The sequence below is a fragment of the Gobio gobio genome, assembly GCF_949357685.1.
Source record: "Gobio gobio genome assembly, chromosome: 3".
Taxonomy (NCBI): Eukaryota; Metazoa; Chordata; class Actinopteri; order Cypriniformes; family Gobionidae; genus Gobio; species Gobio gobio.
In genome coordinates, this window is record NC_137099.1 from 52,224,507 (window position 1) to 52,252,456 (window position 27,950).

The 27,950-nt window shown below is 38.9% G+C and overlaps 2 protein-coding genes across 3 annotated transcripts in view; one reads left to right on the forward strand and one right to left on the reverse strand.

Annotated features, from left to right (window-relative positions):
* Positions 1 to 3,427: 3,427 nt before the first annotated feature.
* On the reverse strand, positions 3,428 to 26,006 carry aimp1a (aminoacyl tRNA synthetase complex interacting multifunctional protein 1a). Its single transcript, XM_079812200.1, has 7 exons — positions 25,324 to 26,006; positions 22,756 to 22,889; positions 19,520 to 19,633; positions 18,929 to 19,090; positions 12,600 to 12,805; positions 8,684 to 8,852; positions 3,428 to 3,702 (listed from the first exon to the last, which is right to left on the reverse strand). Coding segments are annotated over exons 1-7 (954 nt in total). The 5' UTR covers positions 25,326 to 26,006; the 3' UTR covers positions 3,428 to 3,535.
* tbck (TBC1 domain containing kinase) overlaps positions 25,382 to 27,950 on the forward strand; it is a 78,143-nt gene continuing 75,574 nt past the window's right edge. Inside the window, exons 1-2 of one of the 2 annotated variants that reach the window (XM_079812191.1) lie at positions 25,382 to 25,577; positions 25,909 to 26,127. In XM_079812191.1, coding sequence (XP_079668317.1) covers positions 25,935 to 26,127 — 193 coding nt within the window. In that variant the 5' untranslated portion in view covers positions 25,382 to 25,577; positions 25,909 to 25,934. The remainder of the gene's footprint in view (positions 25,578 to 25,908; positions 26,128 to 27,950) is intronic. The other variant, XM_079812192.1, reaches the window with a different exon arrangement.

Sequence of the window (27,950 nt, forward strand, 5' to 3'; positions counted from 1 at the left end):
CGAATCATGACCCCAATTTTTTTTGTGTGTTTACATACCTAATGCTAGAAAAGTCACCTCAAGTTTCATATCATTCCGATGAAGCTGTGATTTTTAACATTTCAAAACATAAAATGTTCCGGGTCAGAAATGACCGAAGAGCACCAGAGGGTTAAAAACGTTCACTACATTTCCATTTGTGCTGCCAGAATCACATCTAGTATTGATAAAACTAACACCAGCGCTCAACATCCACTCATTACATCATGTGAATGGCTTTTATTTTCCCCTCATCATGTGTTTAGTATATAAAACCCCATCATGAAAGCAGCACTCACTTGCCCCGTTACACCTCGTGTGATGTTCGTAACCACCACATAAAAGGACAACTGTTGCCTGAAGACACTTCTGAAGGGACCTCAGCATTCTGCCATTGACATTGTCTTTAGTCAACAAAAGTTCCTCAGAGAAGTCCTCAACACCACAAATATAACAAATAAACTCTGGATACAATGATGAGAGGAACATTTTTAAATATAAACTGTATACTTGCAACAAGCGAAGTGACAGAAACTCCATGTGAAAGGAGCATTTTATGCGATTATTCAAAAGAGATACATAATACAAAACTGAAAAGTAAAACGTTGTTTTTTTTGATGACACTGATGTTGAGCTACACATGGAGTTCATTATTTTGGACAGAATGGGGTTGGTATGGACAAATAAATGCATCAGTTTAACAGAGCAGAGCACAAGAGCAGAATCTGTTCAGCAGGGAACGACACTTCCTGCGCAAACGTCTATGATGTTCCTCTTGAGGGATCAATAAAACGAACCAAAATTAAATGGTTATAAGAAACATACTCAGATAAGCATAATTCAGAGAAATTAATGATTCAAAAACCTATTAAACATAACTGCTTCATTATGGATCTTAACAAATGCTTTGAGAACAGAGAGAGAACAGTGCAGAATACAAGAACGCCTGTTTCTGGGCGGTTCATATCTGACGCAAGCTATAAAATGTTCCTGTTCCAAATAATTTCATCTTAATTTATATTTTTATTTGAGATCATTGTTAAAGGGTAACTAAACCCTAAACCAACTTTTTTTAGTTAATGATCTGTAATACTGGGACTTTATTAATGCTGTTCATTGATTCGAGTAAATGTTTTGACATTTGAGTATAAAGTGTTTTAATTCTATAAAATATGGTGTAAAACCGCCAAAGTGCTGCCCTCTTAAGGTTGAACGGTGGCTACTGCAGTTGAATTTTCCTATTGGACGTTGTGGTACATCGTGACGTAGGATGGTACCTCCAACGGCTCACTATCCGCGCCCCTGGCACGAGCTCACCACCCCCTCAGAAATGTTTCCCCCAATCACACGATGAGAGCGGCTACACTCCAGTATGAACTGTCATATTACATGAAGTAAACATTATGAATGAAACTCACTTGACACTTGCTTTAAAATTGTATTGAAGAAAATACGGTTACCGTATTACCTGATGTTGCTAGCCTGGATGCCAGCCGAACTTAGCCCCGCCCACAACATTTTTACACGGGCAGTTCGGTCTGGACTTGATCGGTAGAGAAGAAATTATGCCCGAACAGAAACTGTTCGGACCAATGAAATTGTCAGGGCGGGCTTTAGACGATGATGGACAGATGATCAACAGTAACGTAATCATCCACGTCATCAAAGGCGCTTGGGTTGAATTTGTTCCAATCTTAAACGGAGAACTTGTTCGTATATGTATTCACCTTTACTATTTCTCTCAGAAATGATGATCGTGTTGGTAAGTACTCTGTGTATCCTTATTTTACAACACCGGCAAAGATCGCTTACACTCATCTTTTTCTTCTAACTTATTCCAGCGTGCGTGCAGACAGGGTTGCCACGTCTTTACAACAAAACCCGCCCAATTGCTAACATTCCGCAAAACTAGCCAAAAACAAGCCCGATAGCTTTCCAGAGGGGTTCTCCGTGGGAAAAAGGCATTTGGGGGGTAAAATATGTGCATTTGGGGGGTAAAATATGTGTTATTTTGGCAGGGCTGGCAGCTAAAATTCGCATTCCTGGGTCTGTATATCACATAATTGGGGTCGCTTCAACCCGCGGACATGGTAACACTGTGTGCAGTTGAGTTCTGTTGACATTTGACAACTAATGTTATGCGTCGCTCCGTTGCTCTGATTGGTTGTAGGTCTATCCAATTGAGATCTTTCCTGGTTTGGTTGAAACACGCCCCATAATCACAGCCCAACGGAGCAGCATCAGACTCATATTCTGACTAGAATTGAGTATGATGACGTCAGGCTATGATGTTGCATTATCAACATGAACTTTTAATTTACTCTCTTTTTAATGCACTGTCTACTGTACTGGTCTTATTGTGCACATACTCTGATGGGAAAAAATGGCCTTCATCATTTTGGTAACAAAGTAAGCTTCATATTAAGTAATCACATCTAACATAAAAGTTTGCGTTTATATAATACACTGATCAGGCATAACATTATGACCGCCTTCCTAATATTGTGTTTGTCCCCCTTTTGCTGCCAAAACAGCCCTGACCTGTCGAGGTATGGACTCCACTAGACCCCTGAAGGTGTGCTGTGGTATCTGGTACCAAGATATTAGCACCAGATCCTTTTGGATTGAGATCTGGGGAATTTGGAGGCCAACATCTTAAACTCGTTGATGTGCTCCTTAAACCATTTTTGCTTTGTGGCAGGGCTCATTATCTGCTGAAAGACGCCACAGCCACCAGGGAATACCGTTTCCGCAATGCTTAGGTAGGTGGGACGTGTCAAAGTAACATCCACATGGATGGCAGGACCCAAGGTTTCCCAGCAGAACATTGCCCAAAGCATCACTGCCTCCGCCGGCTTGCCTTCTTCTCATAGTGCATCCTGGTGTCATGTGTTCTCCAGGTAAGCGACGCACACGCACCTGGCCATCCACGTGATGTAAAAGAAAACATTATTCATCAGACCAGGCCACCTTCTTCCATTGCTCCATGGTCCAGTTCTGATGCTGACGTGCTCACTTTCGGCGGTGGACAGGGGTCAGCTTGGGCACTCTGACTGGTCTGTGCAGCTCCATACGCAACAAACTGAGATGCACTGTGTATTCTGACACCTTTCTATCAGAACCAGCAATAACTTCTTTAGCAATTTGAGCTCCAGTAGCTTGTCTGTTTGATCGGACCACACGGGCCAGCCTTCACTCCCCACGGGCATCAATGAGCCTTGGCCGCCCATGACCCTGACACCGGTTCACCACTGTTCGTTAAAATCTGCATTATTTAATTGTAAACAAATAACACCTGCATTACTTTGTCAAAGACAGTTATTTTAAAGTTATTTATAATCCTGCCTCTTTAAAAAAATGTATCTATTGACAGGTCAGTGTACAAACACAAGAAAAGAAAAAGACATTCAAAGAATAGTATTCAAAGACTTTATTATTCTCAAACATGTCCCTTCATTCAGTGCAGTTAGAGAGGTCTAGAGATTAGAAAACAAGCCTTCTCTCACAGAATTCTTCTCTATTTGATACCGCTGTTACTCATTGTCTGGGCTTTGCACACTCCTTTGCCAGCGACCTCGAAGGCAGCTCCCTTGTAAGTGGCCACACATTGGCCATCGGTGCGCAAGTCTGGCTGGACCTGCTCCCACACTTTCTTCTTAGGGTTCAGCTCCTTGTCAGGCTCACCTGGACCCAAAGAAAAGAAAAAAAGAGGCATTGCTGATTAGTTTTTTCCAACAGCTGTAAAAAGACTGAAAACAAAAGCTGGTTTTGAAATCAACTCGGGTTGTCATTAACATCCACTTCAACAGGCCAATTCATAACGAATCTAGAATGAGTTTAAAGTGACATTTTAAATCAAGCTGAGCCAAAGCGAGATGCTCCAAAACTCAAGGACTCATGGAAACCAGATAAAGACACGTGTTTTTGCTACTACCTACAATAAGCAGACATAAATCGAACCAAAATGAATCCAAACACTTGACTTGAATGCAGACGGGGATCCTGGTTATATGCGTCTATTCTAGTGCTGACCTTTTCAGTCTGTCCCCATTACTTTTCAATGACAAGTTACAGATGCGTGCAATAAATATAAAACAAAAAAACTCAACAAAAATTAGATTTTAATGAATTACAGAGACTTTTGGGTTGCACTTTATTTTACAGTATGTGTACTCAGTGTACTTGCCTAAAAAATAACTAATATAAGGCAAAAACATGGGTTAATGTTAGGTTCAGGGTTAGTACCTAGTTATCAGCCAGTTTAATGTAACAACTATAACAAGTACATACTGTAGTATGTACATGGGGAACAGGACTGTAAAATAAAGTGCTACCGACTTTTTCATGGGAGAATACCAAATAATTGCATGGCAATTCATAAATAACAGCAGAACAAAGGAAGAAAGAGTATAAAAGGAAGGAAAAAAACATAATATCAAACATGTTGGCTTTAATCTCTCCCTGTAATTATTGTGTTGATATGGCCATTTTTTGTTGTAAAGGTCATTTTATGACTCCCAACAACTGGAGGAAGTTGGAGAACTGCCTTAGTCCTGCTACGTGCTTTGTTTTATTGTATTGGAGCCCACTGAGAATAACAACTGTGATTAACTGTGAAAAATAAAAAAGACTGGGACAACATCTTAGGCTTTTCAGCCAAAGGGAAACATAAGGAAGAGCTTGACATGGAGAGGTGGGACGGTGAAAGAGACATTATTCTCACTGTGTCCTGTGCAGATGGTCCACCTCTGCACTCCACATTCACACAATTCCTGGGAATCTTCCCGTTAGTTATTGTGCTCAACCACGAATGCTACACTCCTCCAAATTGGCTCGCATGCCAGACCCACCATATTTCGCAGCTTGAGTAGAAAATTTGGATTGTTTGTGAGGTTCCCCATAGCACTGAGGAATTTGCTATTTAGTTTTAATGGGAAAATAATATTAGCTAATTTAACTGAATGCAAACAACTAAAGGTTTTGAAAACACTATGCAACTTTTTTGCCTGGATTGATGGATATTTCTGAAGAAGTTTTTCACATTTATTTATACAGCACAATACGGACGGTTTCAAAGCAGGGCCCGGATTCACAAAAATCTTCTTAAGAAAGAAGTTAGCAAAATACTTATTCCTAAGTGCAATTCTTGAAAAAGTTCTCAAATATTTTCTTAAAGGGTTAGTTCACCCAAAAATGAAAATTCTGTCATTAATTACTTACCCTCATGTCGTTCGACACTCGTAAGACCTCCGTTGATCTTCGGAACACAAATGAAGATATTTTAGTTGAAATCTGATGGCTCTGAAAGGCAGTGAGGAATCAGTGAGGACGAATCAGCAGTTTGAATCGCCAAATTTCAGCAGTTTGGCGGTTTGACACGCGATCCGAATCATGATTCGACTCACTGATTCATAACGCTTTGAAGCTTCATGATGCCGTGTTTTGAAATCGTCATCACTATATAAGTCGTTATTTAGGGTTTTTTTGCGCACAAAAACTATTGTCGCCAATTCATAAAGTTATTGTAGAACCACTGTAGTGAGATGGACTTTGTAACGACGTCTTTAGTACCTTTTAAGGGTCTTGAGAGTGTAAAGTGCCATTGTGTCAATGGAGGCCTTTCAGAGCCATCAGATTTCCACTAAAATATCTTCATTTCTGTTCCGAAGATGAACGGAGGTCTTATGGGTGTCGAACAACATGAGGGTAAGTAATTAATGACAGAATTTTCATTTTTGGGTGAACTAACCCTTTAAGGACATCTTAATTTTTTACTTAAAGGTGTCATGAACTGGCTTTTTTTTTATTTTTATACTGTTGTCTGAGGTCAACTTATGACGTTTACGTGGTTTTATATTCAGAAACATAATGAATAAGTAATAGGCTACTTTCTGCCTTGGTTTTGAGGCTCTCTGAAAAACGGTTGGTTTTGGTGGGCCGCACTGAAGACTTAAACGTCCACGGCTAGGATTGGATAAGATTTCCATATTTAATACGTTTCCGCTCCCCTGTCAGTACACGTGTGGAATTGTTTTGAAAGCGTCTGGAGAAACGTTCACAGGGCTAGAAAAATATCTTTATCAAACAAACACAATGATTTATCTCTCATCCACCTGCGATTGATTGGAATGTTATTTCTGTATCATTTCACCCGTTCATCAGTGAATATAACCACGAACCATACACACACACGCGCGCGCAAGAAAGGAATGTTATTTCACTATAGACAAGCCGGTGATAGCCCGTCTGAAAAACACATAGCCCCGGGACTTTGGGCTTTGAGAGCTGGCGTTACAAGTCCGAGTCTGATCACGAATGAACCAATAACACCTTCTCCAGCCCATGACAGCGTGCTAAGGTATGTAATCAATAGATATCAAACGATCTGTAACAATGCAATACTAACACATATAAAAACACATGTTTTACTCACATAAGTGTGTTGCACCGTTCCTGTCGGATCCAATATAGAAGGCACAGCATTGTGTTTTAATCTCAATATGTCTGCAAATCCATCCTCGACCTGTATCTTGTTTACAATCGATTCCGCGGTGAAATGAAGCGAACAAACGCAATGTCTTACACACACACACACGTGAGCTGGAACCGGCATGTTTATTGCTCGGTAGCGCGACCCGTTTAGCTCCACGAGTCGGTGGGCGGGCTTGAGGCGGTGCTTCTGCATCCTATGACGTCAGTGGTCGACATATTCTGAGATCTCTCGTTTGCTGGGCCTGGTGTCTATAAAAGCTTTCCTTTGACTAACAAGGAAGTTTTCAGCTCTGAAACTTACAGGATATTCTAATATCACGATGAACTTTTATATACCAAAGGCTCAAAGGAAAGTTGATTTCTCAATTCATCACCCCTTTAAGAAGAAAATGAAAGGTGTTATTTGGTGTCATTTTATTGAAAGGCATTGCTGAAGACTCGCTGAATGAAAAACACCTCAAAGCCCGTCTTTTTGAACTTCCTGCCGATTACTGTAGATTTCATAATAAGTGTGCAGACTATTTTCGTCCTGACTGGCTTGACGGGAGTAAATCACTCAGTGTCGTGTTTTTAATGTGCCGTGTCGGTAAAATCGTTATTTAATAAGAGCCTAGCCGTTTCTCAATACCAAGTACACAAACTTGTGACTTGCGTCCTTGGTAGTTTAAACTTGTTAAGTTCGACTCAGGAGAACGAACTCCCGATGACGGGAGGACACAAGTCCGGTACTCTGCTAATGGAACAGCAGCGTTCATAATAGCGTCCCTCAGCTCGCTCTCACTCCTGTAGGCCTATGTGTATTTTAGGCTAAAACAAAATATTTCATAAAACACCACTCACCAAACTTTTTTCCGAGAGGAGGGAGTCCTTGGAGTAAAAAAAATGTTGGGAACCACTGGTGTAAAGTATATCAATTCAGCTATAAAACAGCTCTGGATTGCCACCAATGGTCTCTACGATCAACTACGCTCACAATGCTTTTGAGAAACACAACCCAGCTCAGTTCTCATCCAATAGTGTCAGTGCAGTCAAGGCAATAATATTTCAAAATATTGAAGTCTATTTTAGTTGCAGAAAGTTATAGCCAGTCTGTGGATTTTGGGCAGTCAGAGCTGACATATTTCACAGAAATGTTTAGCTTCATCAAGTAAGAGGGGATCAAACATGTTTGATATTTTGAGCTGATTTTAGAGCACATTGTTTTCATTTGTCATGTGACGCCTAGCAAAGAAGCGCAAGTGAGTTTGTGTTCTCTACTACTTGAAAATCTGGTTTCATGATGATCCATTGTCATTTAGTGCCTATGCCCAGTTTTTTTTCTGTAACCATTTACAAAGTCTGAAAGTGTATGAGGCCTAAAATAGCCTAGTGTTGTGTTGTGCATTCCAGTTAAGAAACACAGAACATCACGTTCTTTACTGAAAGATCTTATAAATTCAAAGGGACTATTGTGGTTAAACAACAGCCTTGAGAATCTGTAACCCCCCAGAGTCGCCAGCAAGATGTTTAACTACCGGCATGAAGTCTGGTCTACATTTACAGCTTATTATGGCCAAACTTGGACATGAAGAGACCATACGAATGACATTTCAAATGGCCAACCTGTAAATCTGGACATCCCTAACAAGATGAAGACATGTTGTGGCAGGTCAATGATGCAAAAGAAGTTTGAGAGCTATGGCAAAAGTGAATAACAACCGAAAATTAGGAATGTATGCGTCGTATGGATCGATTTTATGATATTTTTATGCAGTATTCTTGACCATTTAGAGCAGGGTTCCTCAAACTCGGTCCTGGAGGGCCGCTGTCCCTCCAACCCTGATCAAACACACCTGAGCAAGCTAATCAAGGTCTTCAGGATCACTAGTTTGATCAGGGTTGGAGCTAAACTCTGGAGGACAGCGGCCCTCCAGGACAGAGTTTGAGGAACCCTGATTTACAGCATGAAAGCTGCCTTTCGTGTCACATTGAAGAAATAAACTCATACTGGTTTCGGAATGACACGAGGGCGAGTAAATCCTAGCAGAACTTAGATTTTTATGAGAAATATTCCTTTAATAAACCAGCATGAAGCACTCAGATGGGCTCGGTGAAGCAGACTGTAGATGCCATTGGCTCTCTGAGCAGTAATATCGTATTTCATAGCAGCTTGTGTATAAATATGAAACGTTACCTGGGAAGCCCTGGACGGAAACCCTGTCTCCAGCCACGGCTCCACTCGGGGGATCCAGGATTTCAACTTTCTCTGGAGAGCTGGCACACATGACCATGGCCTGAGACAACACGCCTCTCATCTTAGCAGGCTTCAGGTTGCATAGCAGCACAGCCATACGATTCTGCATCTGAAGATTGCGGAACCGAATATAAGACAGTTAAATGTCTGGCACGGGAATTAAGTGCAATCTTCTGAAGCTGAATACTATAAATTAAAATGTATAACTTATTATTGCATGGGAGAAAGAGACGATGTGCAATGGTCCAAAACATCAACGACATACTGCATAATAAGGAGCAGCTGGGCAGCTTCATAATAGCTGAATTATTATTTTTTATAACCAAGAACAAGGGAGGCAAAACATAACAGACTCCTAACAAAATTAATAAACCGAATACATGCAATAGGCTAAGCAATCTCATCTCATCTACTTCCAAATCGTGCATGAAACGAACTGTGGACATTCATTATTATTTCAACTCTATGAATGCACAAACACACGTAAAGCAAATGCGATGTGGTCATAACCAGAGGGGGGGAAACCCTACATGATTAAATGAATGAAGGAAACAGATGCGTTTTATAGGTGTAATTAGAATTTCTGACGAGCTGCTAGGAATCCCCTAAACAAATCGTAAACTCGGGGTTCTGGAAAATAAAACACAAGAGACCGAGTTGTCTGCACGGAGCAGGTTTATGGACCCGCATGAATCGTGGTAGTGCAGACGTTTTATATGAAACAGTAAAACTGAAATATCCCCCTTCACAATATTCTGACACATAACACCTAATCAACAAAAGCTGCATTCTTTTTATAGCAAACAAAGATTGCTCTCAGGTACAGTAGCGAGACGTACAGTGTACAAGTTACTTCAGACTATTGCATAACAGTGTAGTAGGGGTGTAAACTTTCGCTTACAATGATTCAATTCGATTTATCTTGCTGAGTGATGCAATGCATCTAATCGGAGATTTGGCCTGGATTCAGTTTGTTTCATGTATGATTCATGTTTCAGTAACGTTTTAATTCAAGGCGACACCGTTCATAGTAAGTGCATGTACTTACTATAGTAATAACAGTAAATGATGCATAGTTACAAGCAGAGCTGAGTAGATTACTTATAAATTGTAATTGGTTACTAATTAACAAAATTACACAACAGAAATTGTAGTTATTAACGTAATCCATGACATTACATATTTAAGGTTACTTTTGGATTACTTTTGATCTGACTTGTTTATCACATTGATTTGAGTAGAATAATCTTGTACCATATTGATATAAAAACACAGAGAAAAAAAATATTCCATTCTCTGTTATCAACAACATGAAATGCATTAAATATTACATTACGTCAGGGTTTCCCAGACTGGGGTTTGTGAAGGAACTGCAAGGGTTCATGAGTTTGATGAAAAGCTATTAAGTAATTAAATCATAACAATTTTCAATTAAAATATATATATTTTTAAATAAAAACAATAAAAATAAAACACTTTTATTTGTTTGCCTGCATGTCATGTGACCATTAAGCAAGAACCGTGAAATTAATTGTATTATTATTATTATTATTATTATTGACAATTTTATTAATGACCTAACTTACAAATAAAAATATAAGGGGGTACTTCAAGTAAATATATTAGGTCAACGAAATTTCAGCTGACCAAAAAAAGGAGGAATCCCTGCGTTGCATGCAAATATGAAATGGTGTGAATTTGTACATTTTAATGTGTTTGAAAGACAAAAGCATGGTTAAATAACTCGCTGAAACTGAGCAATACTTCAAATAATAATGAATGTGTTAATCAGGAGTTGATTAGATTGGCAATGTTGAGAAAACACTTCTGATTTCTGTAAATGCAGTGATGAAATGCGGTGTGGGTCTCAGTTTTCAGTGATAGTCACATGACTATCGGCTGGTCTTTAAGTCCAATTCCACAAATCTGAAAGACCTTCTGAATGTTTACAAGCAGTAGGCGTTTTTAGAAAGGAAAATTTAGAAAGAAAAAATAAAAGAACCGTTGTAGGGATAATCAATGAGTTATGAATATTTGGCTGCGATTGTTAGAATAACATGTAATCAATAAAAAGCAACTAGTCTTTTACCGAGTATTTTAAAACTTAATATAATCCAATTACAAGTACTTAATTTTTGGAATCTGATTACGTAATCCAGTTAACATGTCATCAGTTATTACCCAGCTCTGATTACAAGTACATTTAATATGACGCAGTACTTATTTGTGTAATTACACTGTAACAGCATCAGCATAAAATAAAGAGTAACACATTTACATTTACATTTAGTCATTTAGCAGACGCTTTTATCCAAAGCGACTTACAAATGAGAGCAAAAGAAGCAACTAGAACAGTCAAGGGCTACAGTATGCAAGTGCTGTAGCAAGTCTCAGTTAATCTAGCTCAGAACACACAGGACAGTGTTTTTTTTTTTTTTTTTTTTTTTTTAATAAATTAGACAGACAGAAAATGAATTGAATGATAAGTGCTATTCTTGATTGGTCAGGTGCTGCTGGAAGAGATGTGTCTTTAGGTGTTTTTTGAAAATGGCTACAGACTCGGCCGCACGAATTGAGATAGGCAGGTCATTCCACCAGGTGGGAACGGCCCAGGAAAAGGTCCGTGACAGCGATTTCATGCCTCTCTGGTATGGCACCACAAGGCGTTGAACTTAAGTTCCTGGAGGGTGTGTAAGTCTGAACGAGCGAGTTTAGGTATATTGGTGCAGAGCCAGTGGTTGCTTTGTCAGTGGAGTAACACATATTTACTTCAATATACTGAAGACACAAAAGTAACTGGAGGGATAATTTTAAGAGATAGTTCACCCTGAAATGAAAATAAAGCCATATTTTACTCACCCTGCTGTTTTTCCAATGCCCCATGTCCTTCTATCTTTTTCGGACCTCAAAAGAAGAAATAAAAAAAACCTGTCTTGCACGTGCTCCTCCATGTAATGGCAGTGAATGGCGATCAGCTAAAACTTTACGAAAATTATACAAAAGTATCTCGCAATGATACAGGGAGAAGAGCGCCATATATGGAAAGTGTTCAGGAGGCATACTATAAGGTTTTGCGAGAAAGAAAGCGTATTATCAGTCAAAATACTGAGCTCGGTCGTTACTCTGTGCGCGTTCCTGTGAGTGCGTGCGAGCTGTCAGCAGCCGCTCACACATGGTTGTCATGACAACCAGTACATATTCACTTCAGGAGGTTTACCTCATTATTAGTATTATTTTATTATTTCTTATTATTTACCGTATAGAAGAGACGAGAGTCGCGTTTGTTTCTATTGAGCCTGATTTCTCAAAATGGTGCGTGTTATGTGCTTATCCTGGGTACCATGACAACAGTTATAGTAAGCATGAGCGGCTGATGACGGCTCGCACGGACTCACAGGAACGCACGGCTCCCTGTATCATTGAGAGATATTTTTGTATCCTTTTCGTAAAGTTTTAGCCTGGTCGCCATTCACTGCCATTATATAAAGGAGCGCGTGCAGGACGTTTTTTTACATTTCTACTTTTGAGGTCCGAAAAAGATAGAAGGACACAGGGCATTAGAACAACAGCAGGGTGAGTAAAAGATGGCTTTATTTTCCTTTCAGGGTGAGCCATCCCTTTAAATGTAATTTTTGGTGGATTTTTTAAAAAGTAAACTGAAAATTTAATGCATTCATTACAACTGAACCCCCCCCCCCCCTCCACCCCACATAATTAATTGTAATTATGCAATTAATTACTGAATAAATGCAATAAATCATTTGTTGCATTATAGTGATTTCTGTAGTGCCTTTAATTTTGATGATCCTCCAAACTGGTGATATACACAGGTGTGTGTCAGGGGATGGATGGATACCTGCTCCAGAGAAATGTGTTTGACCAGGCCACTGACAACAGTGCGTGGAGCCGCTTCGCCCACATCCACCTGCTCAACGTAGAGCGAGTCGGCGTCAGGGTGCTTCTCTGCGCTGATGATGCGGCCCACTCGCAAATCCAGTCGAGAAACGTCTACTTTCGCCTCTTCCTGAGGAGGCGCCGCTGGCTTCTTCTCTTTCTTCTCACCTAGAACAAAAGCGCATCACAGAGCATCAGAAAGTGTCTTTCAGATGTTTTTGTGTTTGTAAATCGGAACAGAATTGCTTAAAGGGGTCATGAACTGCATTGTTTTATTGTTTTATGATGTTTCCTGGGGTGCACTTATAATGTTAGAATGCTTTTTACATCAAACATTGTCATAATTTAGATATAAAAGGCATTTTTCCTGCCCTGATTTTAGCCCTCTGCTCTGAACGCTCTGTTTTAAGGGGCGTGTCCGCTGTGAGACTTCAGTGTAAACGCCCACTGCTGTGATTGGCTAACGGCTTTACATTTGAAATAGTATTACTCTCTCTTTTAGAGCTTTCTTACTATTACAGCTCTCATGGTTAACTAATCGTGAAAAGTGTTGCATTATATTTAGATAGTGGCATGAAAGTTTGCAGAGATGAACATTGTAGCCGATCACAGACATGTTGAGCGCATAAATGCAGTGATCTCTTCACTGCAACTCAGTTTCTGCACACTAACGGATGCTTTCATCTTCACTAACAGTGCAAACGTGATATAGTTAAGAGATTCGTTGAATAAAACGGGAGTTTTGGCACAAGTCCAGAACTCAGTCACTGATAAACTCGCGCTGTTTGATTGACAGCTCCAGCGTTTAACACCACGTAGGCCTGTTAGTTAGGCTACCTATTCTATTGCATGTAATGCGCGAATTGGTGGGCGGGGCTAAACAGGCAGTGATGAAGTAGGCGTTGATCTTCTTCTGCAGAGGCGGTGCTCGCCTCCCTTTGACATCATAGATCCCCACTTTGAAAAACCTGTCGTTTGCTGGGCCTGGTGTCAATAAAAGCTTTTATTGGACTAACAAGGAAGTTTTCAGTTCTGAAATTTACAGGATATTCTTATAGTATGATGACCTCTTATATGTCAAAAGCTCAAGGAAAATGTTATTTCTTTAATTATGAATCATCAAATGACACCACAAATATCTGTAAAAAGCACAAACTGTGTATTTACTGCTATTATACATTGCACCAACCTCCGGCACACTATGTCATTCTGGGATTTTATTGCAGCACATGTCTACCCTGAGGAAATGTGTCTTTAGTTTGTGAGGTGTTTTTAATGCAGTGTTTGATAGTTATTTTTAGCTTGTGCATATTGTTCCCCAGGAAGCTGTTGGGACACTTTTCAAGCCATGAAAATTATCCAGGCTTGTCATTTCTGTTTTGCTTCCGAACTTTTCCCAAAACGACTCTGCCAACAATGGCTTCAGTATGCCGTTTGTTTCTAATCGCTCAGGTCATTTGAAAAGAGTACAACTTTATCACTGTTTCCAGACATGTGGGGTTGGGGAAAACTGTTTTGGACCACCACTTCAACCTGCAAATCTTGAAATGAAAACGTCTGTACAAGTAGAAGTACTCAACACAATGATATCCAAGGTGCTACAGTTCAAAAGTTTAGGGTCAGTGAGTTTAATTTAAAAAATAAATGAATACTTTTATTCAGCAAGGATGCAATAAAAAGTGACTGTTTTCAACATTGATAATAATAATAATAATAAATCTGAAAATCATCATATTAGAATGATTTCTGAAGGATCATGTGACACTGAGGACTGGAGTAATGATGCTAAAAATCCAGCTTTGTAGAGGAAGTAGGGCTTCACAATTTGAATTTTATAGTAGCACACTATTTAATAAAAGTAATAATTAGTTTATTACTGATAATATATACACCGATCAGGCATAACATTATGCACCTATTAGTGGGTGGGATATATTGGGCAGCAAGTGAACATTTTGTCCTCTTGATGTTTTAGAAGCAGAAAAAATGGGCAAACTAAGTAGAGTTTACACTAAATGAGGAGTGTTACAAGAGTAAGGATTTGAGGGAGTTTAGCAAGGGCCAAATTGTGATGGCTAGACGACATCTCCAAAACTGCAGCTCTTGTGGGGTGTTACCGGTCAACGAGTTTGAGGTGTTGACTTGGCCTCCAAATTTCTGGGATGTGCTGAACAAACAAGTCTGATCCACCTCAGAACTTACAGGACTTAAAGGATCTGCTGCTAACATCTTGGTGCCAGATACCACAGCATGCCTTCAGGGGTCTAGTGGAGTCCATGCCTCAACGGGTCAGGGCTGTTTTGGCAGCAAAAGGGGGGCCAACACAATATTAGGAAGGTGGTCATAATGTTATTCCTGATCGGTGTAATAAAACTTGATCAAATTATTATTATTATTTTATTTTTTGATTGTATTATTATTATTGTTTTAATTACGTTTTGGGTAATTCAAATAGTTGATAAAGTTAGTTAAGAAGGTAAATTCTCTGAGGCCAAAATTATTTTTATTTTACAGACATTTGATGCATTTAAAATTAAGTTAATTTGATAACGTTTGATCAGTTTTATCTAACATATCCATTGTATAATGTTTGACTTTAATGCTTGAAAAAGTCACAGAGCACCAAACTGCATCTTATTTGTGGAAAGTACCAGTAATGTTTTTTGCTAATTATTCACTTTCACGCAGCATTGCAAGGCGGCCTGCATGGTTAAACCCTCTTAACTTTGTCAAAACACTTTTTAAATTCCACGTAAAGTTGTCAACAGCTGTTAAATATTCTTCTTATTCCAAACTTTCACAGAGGGAAAATGAGTGTAATAGACGACCCTTCACATTGAAGCATGCAGTGCATGCAGACTATGTATATAATTAATTCAATCACAGCCTTTTGTGGTTTAATAATTACACAAGGCTATTATGATTTCAATTGTGATTTAGATTAATCACACAGCCCTAATTTAAGTCTAGAGGAAAATGCGCCAAGATTCCTCAAAGTCTTCTAAATGTTACAAGATATATATAGCACTGCCAAGATAGAGATATGCATGAAATACAGGTGCAAGAGAGGCTCTCGTGCACCCCGAAACACAGCATTCATCAACACTGAAGGAGACGAGGCTTATTTGAGAATTATTAGACTGCTTTTGACATCTGGCCCGCAGGAATGTCAGAGAAACACACAAGTTAACTTGTTTTTCCTCAGCCCATTAATGCACAAAAAGATCTGCTTCGATATGAAGAGTATTCCCAAGAAGGGATTTAAGTGATTTGAAATGAAAATCGTTTTCATAATAAATGACCATGAAAGGAAATCTGATTCATTTCAAATGCGCTGTCCTTTAGGGTATGAATACTTAGAAATATAACAACCCGAAGACATCAGTGACGTCTTTGAATCTGGTTTGCCTTCAGATCAGGTTGTAACCCACATGAGCTAACATTCGCTTGTGGTCTCTTCTCAAACTCTTTGCAAATGTGTTCATTACGCTGCATTATTTATAGTAGGGTAAACTGTGTTTGGAATGGCATTGTGCATTAGTAACTGAAATGTGTCGATTATTCACATATTGCCCAAAAATGTGATTCTCCCCTAGACATGACACAGTCTACCCTTAAAGGAACACATTTTTTGAAAATAGGCTCATTTTCCAACTCCCCTAGAGTTAAGCAGTTGGGTATTACCGTTTTTGAATCAATTCAACCGATCTCCGGGTCTGGCGGTAGCATTTTTAGCATAGCTTAGCATAGATCATTGAATCTGATTAGACCGTTAGTTCCTTGATTATTACGCAGGAATGAGAATATAGTTCCTAGCCATATCGGCCTAGAAAATTTTCCGTCTGCCTTAGTACACGATGTAACTACAGAAGTGTCAAGTTTTAAAAAGGAAAAATATCGAAATTCTTTGGTCATGACTCATGTTTGAGCGAGATGCTAACGGTCTAATCTAAACAATGATCTATGCTAAGCTATGCTACCGCCAAACTTGGAGATCGGCTGAATGGATTTGAACACGGTAAAACTCAACTGTTTAACTCTAGGGGAGTTGGAAAATGAGCCTATTTTCAAAAATAGTGGAGTGTTCCTTTAACAATTAGCCATATTTATGGACCCTTTATAGACACTTTCTTTGTTAAAGGGGTGGTAAAACACATTCTTTTGAAGGCTTGATTGTGTTTGTGAGGTGCGCTGTAACATGTGTTCATGCTTCGTTTAAAAAAAAATTGCCTTATTTTTCATATATTTGACCTTTATTCTACACTGCTCTGTCCCTCCTTGTAAAACAATCTGATGGTTTCCGGGTTGTATGAAGCCAGTCCCTCAAAAATACGCGATGGGCTCAGATTGGTTAGCTGGCCCAGTGTGTTGTGACTCGCTAACCGCAGTGCACGTTTATCGGAAACGTCACGCCCATTCCCTTTACCGGAGGCTGTGCTTTGGTCAGTATTAGAAACAACGGCGTCAATAAAACCATATGAGCCCGAATCAGACCCAGAACGTTTGAGTGAAGATGATCGAGCAGAACCTGTTCAGTCCTCAAGAGTAAAGACTGCGGATCTATAATCGCTACTGAATGGCACTGTTACTTCTGTATTTTTAGAACAATTATAGCCAAATATCTGTCGCAAGAACTAACCCAAAACGAACACTAAGCACTGGCATATAACATGCTGTATGTTAAACGCTCTGCAACGCACACCCGTCCCAAGGAAGGCTGAACAGAGCAAGTACCCCAGACCTGCAATCCGGATGGAAATAACAGCGTTTCCTCGGCATCGCGGCAACAAAACTCCAGCCTAACTATACCACAACAGCGCCGCGATACACAATGGCCTCACCCCCCCTTATTTAATATTCTCGGAGGAGGGGTTTATGTAAATATTGAGCCTGATTATGTCACCAACCCTGGAGGAATGTCTGTAGTCGCCTACTGGCCGTTTGCTGTAGTTCTTAGAAACTGATTTCTTTAAAAGCAAATATCTCCCTTTGCTTTAAACTTTGAACGTTGTAACTTTGCAGATGTTGTTTATGCTCAAGCAGCAACATTACACGCTAGCTAAAGTTAGAATAGTGAAATCGTGGTTTACCACCCCTTTAACACTATTTTACAGTGTCCTTGTTACATGTTACTATAGTAATAACTATAAATGTTGCATAACTACATGTAACTAACCCTAAACCAAACCTAACTCTAATTAATATTGCTTAATACTTTAAATGTAACTTTGCAGATTTGCGACCCGCTCTGTTTTGTTACAATGTCGATCAGTAGTTTATGTAAATCAATAATGTTTACTCGTTCTCCGTGTTACCTGGACTGAGAAATCGGATCGACAGAGGGTTATTAACAGAACAGTGATTGGTAAATGGATCACTATGGCAACAGCTTTGTTAACTGTATTCGACGGCATTTTTCTTTGGGCGGAACTGACAGAACAGCAATTTCTTTCAGTTTTTCCCCTCCGTTTGCTCTAAAACACTGTCACAAGTTTGAACTTGACTATACAGAGGTCCGTCACTATGTTCTCTTTGTATTTACGATTCTTTGCAGCCTTTAGCCACGCGCTTAATCCTTTGTTGGAAACCGAAACTAATTCACTCCCACTAAACGTTTACTCTTTGAATTCTTGCGATCGGGAACAATAAAAGTCGTTACCATTATGACCAAAATTTTGCTAAAGAGTATTTCCTACTAAAGCAAGGCGGTCTGACTCTGGTAAGCGTATCCATAGCAGACTGGTGGGAGTTGCCTCGGACAGCAACATGCGCAGTGCATTATGGGTGTTGAAGTTTTCCTACCTATTTGGCAAAAAGAAAGACAACTGCCTCTTTTCTCTATTCACAGATTAAAAAAAACAAAAACACCCCTCTACTCTATAGGCAGCCAAGTTTTATTGAAAGCCCATTTTGCCAGCAGTAAAATACCCCTTTAAAATGTTTAATTGCACTGTAACACCTTAAAATAAAGTTCTGACATTGGTGGTAGCACTTTTAGCATAGATCATTGAATCTGATCGTTAGTTCCTTGATTATTACGCAGGAATGAGAGAAAAGTCCCTAGCCATATCGGCCTAGAAAATCGCAACTTTTCATTTTCTGTCGGTCTTAGTACACGATGTAACTACAGAAGAGTCAAGTTTTAAATAGGAAAAATATCGAAACTCTTTTGTCATTTTTGAGCGAGATGCTAACGGTCTAATCAGATTCAATGATCTATGAACTTTGCCACTGCAGAGATTAACTGTTATAAAGGAAATATCATACTAATGGTCACAAAAGTATGCTTACCCTTTTTCTCGGCTTTCATCTTTTTCGCGTCATCGTTGTTTTTGGCTGGTGGGGTTTTTGTGGCAGGAGCAGAAGGGGCTGCTGCGGCAGGTGGCTCTGCGGCTGTCGGTTTAGGGACACACTGGATGCTGGGCTCCGCTGAAGCCATAGCCACCTCTTTCACTGTGAAGAACAATTCTTTTACTTCTTTACTCCCAAATACTCACCACAAGGTGAAGGTTTGTTTATTAATTTGAAGGCACTCATCTTGCATTACACAGATTTGTATCCACTGAAATGCTCTCAAGAATGAGAATGAGAATGTTCCCCCCCCCAATCCCACCTGCAACTAACTAAGGATATAACAAGGAACAGCTAAAAAGTCTGGCTAAATTTTTCATATTTTATTTTTTAAATTAGTCTGTGTTTAGGAGTTTCTGACCACCCAGCAGGCATCATTGATGTTTAAATGTGGGTGGTCATGTGCTGATGCATTTAATCCTGGACTGTAGATGTATTGAATTCTACAAGTTACAGTATGTTTTCAAGGACAGCGCATTTCATTGTTTCAAAAACACCAGCAGGAATACAGTATGTTGTGTGATACTATACCTCCTCTCCTCCTTTCCATTTCAAAAACTTGTTTCTTCAGGTCCTCAATGTCCTTCTTGAGCTTGGCGTTCTCCACCATCAGTTTCTTCTCCTCTTTCACTGTGGCCTGCACAACTACACAAAACAACACATTTGTTAGAACAAGACAATACAGCAGTGACAAATAAAGATGCAGTCCCGTTTAAAATATTATTAAAGGGTTAGTTCACCCAAAAATTCTGTCATCATTTACCCACTCTCAAGTTGTTCCTAACCTGTATGAATTGATTTCTTCTGCTAAACACAAAAGAAGAAAACAACTTGAGGGTTAGTAAATCATGACAGAATTTTCATTTTTGGGTGAACTATCCCTTTAATATCTGAAAAGTTTGTCTGAAAGTTTTTTAATAAAATATATTCCTTTATATTTTAATCACAAAGATAAAAATTAACACTACTGTTCAAAAGTTTGGGGTCGTATGATTTTTTAAATATATATATATAAAAAAGTCTATTATGCTCACCAAAGCTATATTTATATATGAAAAAAAAACTGTCATTTTAATATTATTTTAAATTCATTTTCAGCATCACTACTCCAGTCTTCAGTGTCACATGATCCTTCAGAAATCATTCTAATAGGATGATTTGATGCTCAAGAAACATTTCTCATTATGATCAATGTTGAAAATAGTTGTAATGCTTAATATTTTTCTGGAAATCATAATACATTTATTTTCAGCAATCTTTGAATGGAACGTTAAAAAAAGAACAGCATTTATTTGAAATATAAATCTTTTGTAAAATGTCTTTAATGTCACTTTTGATCAGTTGACTGCATCTTTTCAGAATAAAAGTATACATTTCTTTCAAAAACCTTCTGTGAACTCTAGCGTAAAAAATGAAATACTTATATTTTAAAATGTATATATATATTTATATAAATGTATGAAACCTCTATGAAAGTAAATATTGTATATTTCTAGGGCTGCAACAACTAACATAATAAAAATCATCGATAACGATTCTCATTATAGATTAGTCGGGTCTGCCCTCTGTACACGATAAGCTTCCACCAGTCACGCCAAATGACAGCACTGAATAATGTATTTTTATGGACAAAATGGGCATGAAATATCTGCTTTAGGACGCTACATTTAGGTTTAAAAGTCAACATGTAATTCAATTAGGCCTATTTTAAGACAGTAGTAACTGTAAAGGGATAACAGCGTGTAATTTGAATAGCCTATAAATGCAAGACGTTTCAACAGGATAAGGAAATGACAGGAACAGGTTACTGTGTCCATAGAGAGAGAGAGAGAGTGTGTGCGTGTGTGTGTGTTCCTGCAGAACATTCCTATAATCTGGTAACACTGAGTTTGTTTTTTTGTGTTTTTGTTTTTCTTTAATATCATTTTAGATGCAGGGATTTAAACTCCTTTTGCTTAGTAACTTTTTTTTTTGCACATAATGAATAGCACAAACATACCCTTATGAAAATTAACCATGGTTCTATTAGATAATACAACCATGTTTTTATTATAATACGGCCGTATTGATTACCATTTGTATAACCACACAAATACCATGTAGTTAAACTATGGATTGAAGCAAAACTATGGTTATTTGCGGTTACCATTGAATAACTACAATAACCCTGTTATTTATTTATTAATATTATTTTTGTTTGTTTTATTCGATGTAAAACCATGGTTAGTTTTTGTAATGGTAGATACTCTCACCTAAAGGATTATTAGGAACACCATACTAATACTGTGTTTGACCCCCTTTCGCCTTCAGAACTGCCCTAATTCTACGTGGCATTGATTCAACAAGGTGCTGAAAGCATTCTTTAGAAATGTTGGCCCATATTGATTGGATAGCATCTTGCAGTTGATGGAGATTTGTGGGATGCACATCCAGGGCACGAAGCTCCCGTTCCACCACATCTCAAAGATGCTCTATTGGGTTGAGATCTGGTGACTGTGGGGGCCATTTTAGTACAGTGAACTCATTGTGATGTTCAAGAAACCAATTTGAAATGGTTTGAGCTTTGTGACCTGGTGCATTATCCTGCTGGAAGTAGCCATCAGAGGATGGGTACATGGTGGTCATAAAGGGATGAACATGGTCAGAAACAATGCTCAGGTAGGCCCTGGCATTTAAACGATGCCCAATTGGCACTAAGGGGCCTAAAGTGTGCCAAGAAAACATCCCCCACACCATTACACCACCACCACCAGCCTGCACAGTGGTAACAAGGCATGATGGATCCATGTTCTCATTCTGTTTATGCCAAATTCTGACTCTACCATCTGAATGTCTCAACAGAAATCGAGACTCATCAGACCAGGCAACATTTTTCCAGTCTTCAACTGTCCAATTTTGGTGAGCTCGTGCAAATTGTAGCCTCTTTTTCCTATTTGTAGTGGAGATGAGTGGTACCCGGTGGGGTCTTCTGCTGTTGTAGCCCATCCGCCTCAAGGTTGTGCGTGTTGTGGCTTCACAAATGCTTTGCTGCATACCTCGGTTGTAACGAGTGGTTATTTCAGTCAAAGTTGCTCTTCTATCAGCTTGAATCAGTCGGCCCATTCTCCTCTGACCTCTAGCATCAACAAGGCATTTTCGCCCACAGGACTGCCGCATACTGGATGATTTTCCCTTTTCACACCATTCTTTGTAAACCCTAGAAATGGTTGTGTGTGAAAATCCCAGTAACTGAGCAGATTGTGAAATACTCAGACCGGCCCGTCTGGCACCAACAACCATGCCACGCTCAAAATTGCTTAAATCACCTTTCTTTCCCATTCTGACATTCAGTTTGGAGTTCAGGAGATTGTCTTGACCAGGACCACACCCCTAAATGCATTGAAGCAACTGCCATGTGATTGGTTGATTAGATAATTGCATTAATTAGAAATTGAACAGGTGTTCCTAATAATCCTTTAGGTGAGTGTATTTTCACTATGTATGTGTTCATGGCACTCAGCTGGCACGTTTGATGTTTGAAGCACAGCATTGGGTAGGATGTGGAATAGTGTGTTTAGTCAATAAAAGAAAAAGGGCCTTTATCCGATTAATCAAAAAAAAAGAATCGACCAACTAATCGATTATCAAAATAATCGTTAGTTGCAGCTCTATATATTTCTAAGAACGAGACACTTGCATTTTGAACTAGATTTCTTCACTTTCTCGGACATCCTTATTTGTCATTGACCCGTGATCAACACACATGCACGCCTCATGCATCCGCTTACTGGCTTTCTCCTTCAGCAGCTGGACCTGCTGCTTGAGGTATTCGATGAGCTGGTCAGCCTCCGCGGCCTTCTGTTCCAGTCTCATGAGTGAGGGTGTGTGGCCTGACATCCTGAAGAGAGATCGTACCAGGAACCTGGAAAAACAAGCCAAAAGGAAAGATCAAACGCGGTAGAAACTCTTTGTCACACTCATAAACATGCAACAAAAAAAAAAAAAGAGGATCCACAGGGACATCCTATCCGTGTTTGGGAACATGCAGCACTCGAGAGAGCACAACCTCTTTAAATGAGATCTTTCAGATCTTTGGCACACGTAAACATGAGGTGTTTTGGCAAACTTTACACGGCGCTTTAATTTGTAATTTATACCGATATGCGGCCAACTTTCTGTCCTAAGGGGAATCATAATGAAACGTCTGACACCAGCCAGATGCTTAACAATAGATCGGCTAGACACCAAACAATACGCGTAAACCTCATCAAAGAGTACATTCTCCATCCTAATCCCAGTGAACCCTTTTTTGCATTCTCACTTCAGTTCCATTAGACCGTTTAAATCGCCTCGCCAAACTCCAGGTCAAGTTCGACAACAACAATATTCCAAGCCATATGGCATCAAAATGTGTGTGTTCACATGTCCACAAAGTGACAAATGCTGCGCAATTGCGTCACGGTCCTCTCGGCCCCTGCCACCACTATAAAAGTGTTTTGATTGAGGAATCCTCTTTGGCTCCACAACGGATCAAACAGCAATTCCCATTCAGTCAAAAGACAGCTGGTGAAGGAACATGGACACATTACACATTTGGCTTCGGCTCATCCACTGCAAAAGGACTAAGGGAATTTTTACAAGGCATAGGAAAAGAGAAGAACACATCATAACACATAGTGCAGGGTGGTGCTGGAAAACAACAGCTGGCGCGGGATGAAAACACAGAGTTCAGATGAGGAAATTAGAAACACAAAAAAGCTGGAGTTGATAATACCGTGGATCAAAGTCTCTTGTTTTTGAAGTTCTTGAACTGCTTTAAATGGGCCTGTGGTGGAAGAATTTATGAGCACCATGACAGGACTGTTTTCATTTGCATAACCCCTGAAAGCGAGTCCCGGGGCCGAGCCGGAGCCCAAAACACTACCAAAAACAGTCGCAAAAAGCTCGGTTGTCACCGTTTCCCAATAACGACCGGCAGCAGTGGTCATCGGCATCGCATGACAGCCAATAAATGTGGATTTCAGCCACGCAACGGGCATAAAATTTGCGAAACGCAACCGAAAAACAAAACAAAACAAAGGCATCTGTGAAAGAAACCATGAAAACATCAGTGCTCTTGAACACATTTAAGGCCATGTGTTACATCTGACACCAGTGAAAGTAACACTAACAGGAGCAGCTGTCACTTTCATTCAATTCTGAATGGCGAGGAGATAACGACCACGCACTTGTGCCGCCCATTAGTCAGCGTTTCCATTGGCCCCCAGCCCCAGTCATATCGCAATAAAGACTTCATTCCCTTTTACTTATCTTTAGGAAACTCTGAACTATCGTAAATACTTGCATCCCACAGGAATGCTTCTATGTAAAAGTAATTGTCCCTGAAATAACTGCATAGGAACCCAGAACAACATTTTAATTTCTGATTTATCACTATTATTAGTATATACCTATTCTAATTTATTTATTTTTAAAGTTTGTAAAACCAACATATGCCCAAATTTAAGATAATATAACTGGGCATCTGATTATGTTATATTAACACATGTATGACACTTATTAATGTATAAACACCTCATTATTTTGACAAGATTTCAGTCATATATATGTGGCCTGAGCAAAACGGTAAATTAATCATGCGATATAACAATAAGAGGACACATTGCACTGTACATTTGTAAAAATTATTTCAATTATGTATTCGGTTACACTTTATCTGAAGGTGTCCGTGTTACAGTAGTTATACTAAAGTACTGAGTAATAATAAATACTTGCATGCACTTACTATAAGATTTAGCAGCATGTAATTATGAACGATTTTTAACATTACTAACATGTAACAAGGACACTGTCAAATACATTATTGTATTTTGATTGAAATGATCGGCTATACACAGAAAACAGACATGAATACAGTTTTATATGTTGACTTGTTCAGAACAGCTGAATGAACCGGTTTGACAGATACTGCAAGTGAAAGGAAAGACAAAGCCAGAGAGTTATTTGAGAATGATTAATAAATGTTAGCGTAAATGTTAAGATAACAAACACAGGGGGACATGACAGTATTATTTATTATACATTTAAATACATTTTGATACATCAGTTTCACTTTTAAACCCTGCACAGCAGATGTCAACGCAAGGACGAACATTTAAACATGATATGATGTTATTATGAGTAGTGACTGACATTCATAAAAGGAGAATCATCATGACTGATGACATTATTGTCTTTATATAGACAGTGCTGACTTTCACTTCGCATGTTAATCCACACGGCACATTTGCGACTTACATTCCTAATAAATTAAATAGACAGATGAAGAAAACATTAGTTCGTGCACTAGTACTCACATACAACTGCAACCGAATGTTTCTTTGCTATAAAGCCACACGTTCCTCGTCTCTCACCGGCGTCGTCGGATGATGACGCCACGGTCACGCGTCGTTCAGCTGTTCGCTGGCGCGGGATTAACACGCCACGCGCGTTCAGCTGTTTACAGTCTCCGGAAGACTCAACCGATCTCTCAAATTCACAAATACATACCTGTAATATTATCAATGGACACGTGAATCAAATGGAGCAGTCTTTCATTTCAGATAAACAGGTATGTCGCTGATGTTATATTGCGTGTGTAATTCACAATTCAAAGCGCCAGCAAGCATGCAGAAATCCATGTGTGTACTGTGCATTTCAATTTTAATATCGTCAAATAGCATTGGTTTAGTTTACGTTGTAGTCACGTTCATGACAAAATATTATATTATGCTGTAAGATGAAAAACACACGTTTTGGTGTTGTGTTTAATCTATGCTCAACTGTTGTAAGTAACTATTTATGTTGTATTTTAAAAAAAACAATATCCTGACTGATTTCAGAAATGACAAAATAATGTACAGAAACCATTTAAAGTGCTATAACTCTATATTCTGTGCCAGTGTGTTTGTTGAGCATCAGGTGAGTCATGCAGCCTCTCAGAGATGCTGAACTGGGGGCCTCCACCTTCTTCGCCTCTCCTCTTCCTCATGATGTGTGTGGCAGCAATGGGCTTCCTCTCACCCCAAACTCCATCAAGATCCTGGGACGCTTCCAGATCCTCAAGACCATCACCCATCCCCGACTGTGCCAGTACGTGGACATCACCAGAGGGAAGCATGGTATGATGGCTTTCTTTCTCTCTAAATGACTGGCAAATTGTCACATTCCCAAATAAGACCGTCTGTCTGTAAACAATACAGTTGAATTCACAGATAAAAATGCGGCTACTGTTTCAGAATCTATAAAACAATGTCGACTTTTCTCAGAAATGCTTGTTTATTGTACCTTGTAAACTGTTTAGTTTCCTTCATAAAGTTCCATAATTGCAAAACATTGGCGCTGTTATTAATCTGAATTTAATCAGCTGAATAATATTACAGTCAGCTGCTTCTTTCTATTGTTGATAGACTTGCCACATTTACAGTTATTTTCCTGTTTATTACTGTAAAGCTGCTTTGAAACAGTCCTTCAACGCGCTATGTAAATAAAGTCATCCAATCACATTAGAGCTAGCCAGATCAAGAAAGTTTTTTGTGCAACATGCATCAGATTGTTGTCATATAGTTTGCTGTCTATTGGACACCTTGCTCTGGAGATTTTAAAATGAAAATAAATTTTAATCACTTTTTTGCAAGTCATTCATTTGAAATATTTCCTTTTCCTAATGCCTCATGGAGTCTGGTTTTGTTTTCTCTCTTTTATCCTACTCATTTTTTTATCTCTGTGGTTTAATGACTATTCATGCGCGGAATCTTTCTGTGAGAATGTTTCTTTTTATCTTGATTTGCTTTATGGCTGTTAGTTCAGCATTTATCATGCACAATGCACTTTGTTTCATGCATGTGTGTCCTATGAGATCGATGCATGCGTATGCAAACACATGTGTTTGAAGTTCCTGTGACATTATGCCGATTTATTAGTGTTATAACTTTCTTTCATGTTTGAGAAATGACCTTGAATGCAGGTCATCATCTTGCTGGAGGGAATATTCATTTCGGAGGATATTGAAAATCAGTCTTTAGGGAAGAAGTTTTGAAGTTTTCACTGTGCTAATTAAAATGAGGATAGTACACAAGAATCTTGTACGTATTTTTTTTTTTTTTAAAGATATTGTGACATTTCCTGGATGTTTTTTATTTGCATACTGCTGAATATCTCTACTTGTTGCACTCAAATAATAAAATAACAGTTTTTTTTTCATAGCAGTGCAGTAGAAGAACTATTTTGGGTTTTCTTTCTTTGAACAATTCTTGAAAAACAAAATCTTTGTGTGAAGAACTTTTTTCCACTATAAATAACCTTTTGTGCAATGGAAAGATTCCATGGATGTTAAAGGGTTAGTTCACCCAAAAATTTAAATATTGTCATTTATTTCTCACCCTCATGCCGTTCCACACCCGTAAGACCTTTGTTCATCTTCAGAACAAAAATTTAGATATTTTTGTTGAAATCTGAAAGCTCAGTGAGGCCTGCATAGGCAGCAATGACACTTCCTCTCTCAAGATCCATTAATGTACTAAAAACATATTTAAATCAGCTCATGTGAGTACAGTGGTTCAATATTAATATTATAAAGCGACGAGAATATTTTTGGTGTGCAAAATAACGACTTGTATAGTGATAACCGATTTCTAAACACTGCTTCACGGATCTTCGGAGTGTATCGAATCAGCGCGTTGAATCATTATTCGGATCGCGTGTCAAACCGCCAAAGTGCTGAAATCACATGATTTTTGTGCTCCGAACCGCTGATTCGATACAGTAATTCATACCGCTCCGAAGCTTCATGAAGCAGTGTTTTGAAATCGGCCATCACTATATAAGTCTTTTTTTTTTTTGCCGCACCAGAAATATTCTCGTCGCTTTATAATATTAACATTGAACCACTGTACTCACATGAACTGATTTAAATATGTTTTTAGTAGGGATGCAACAATACAGT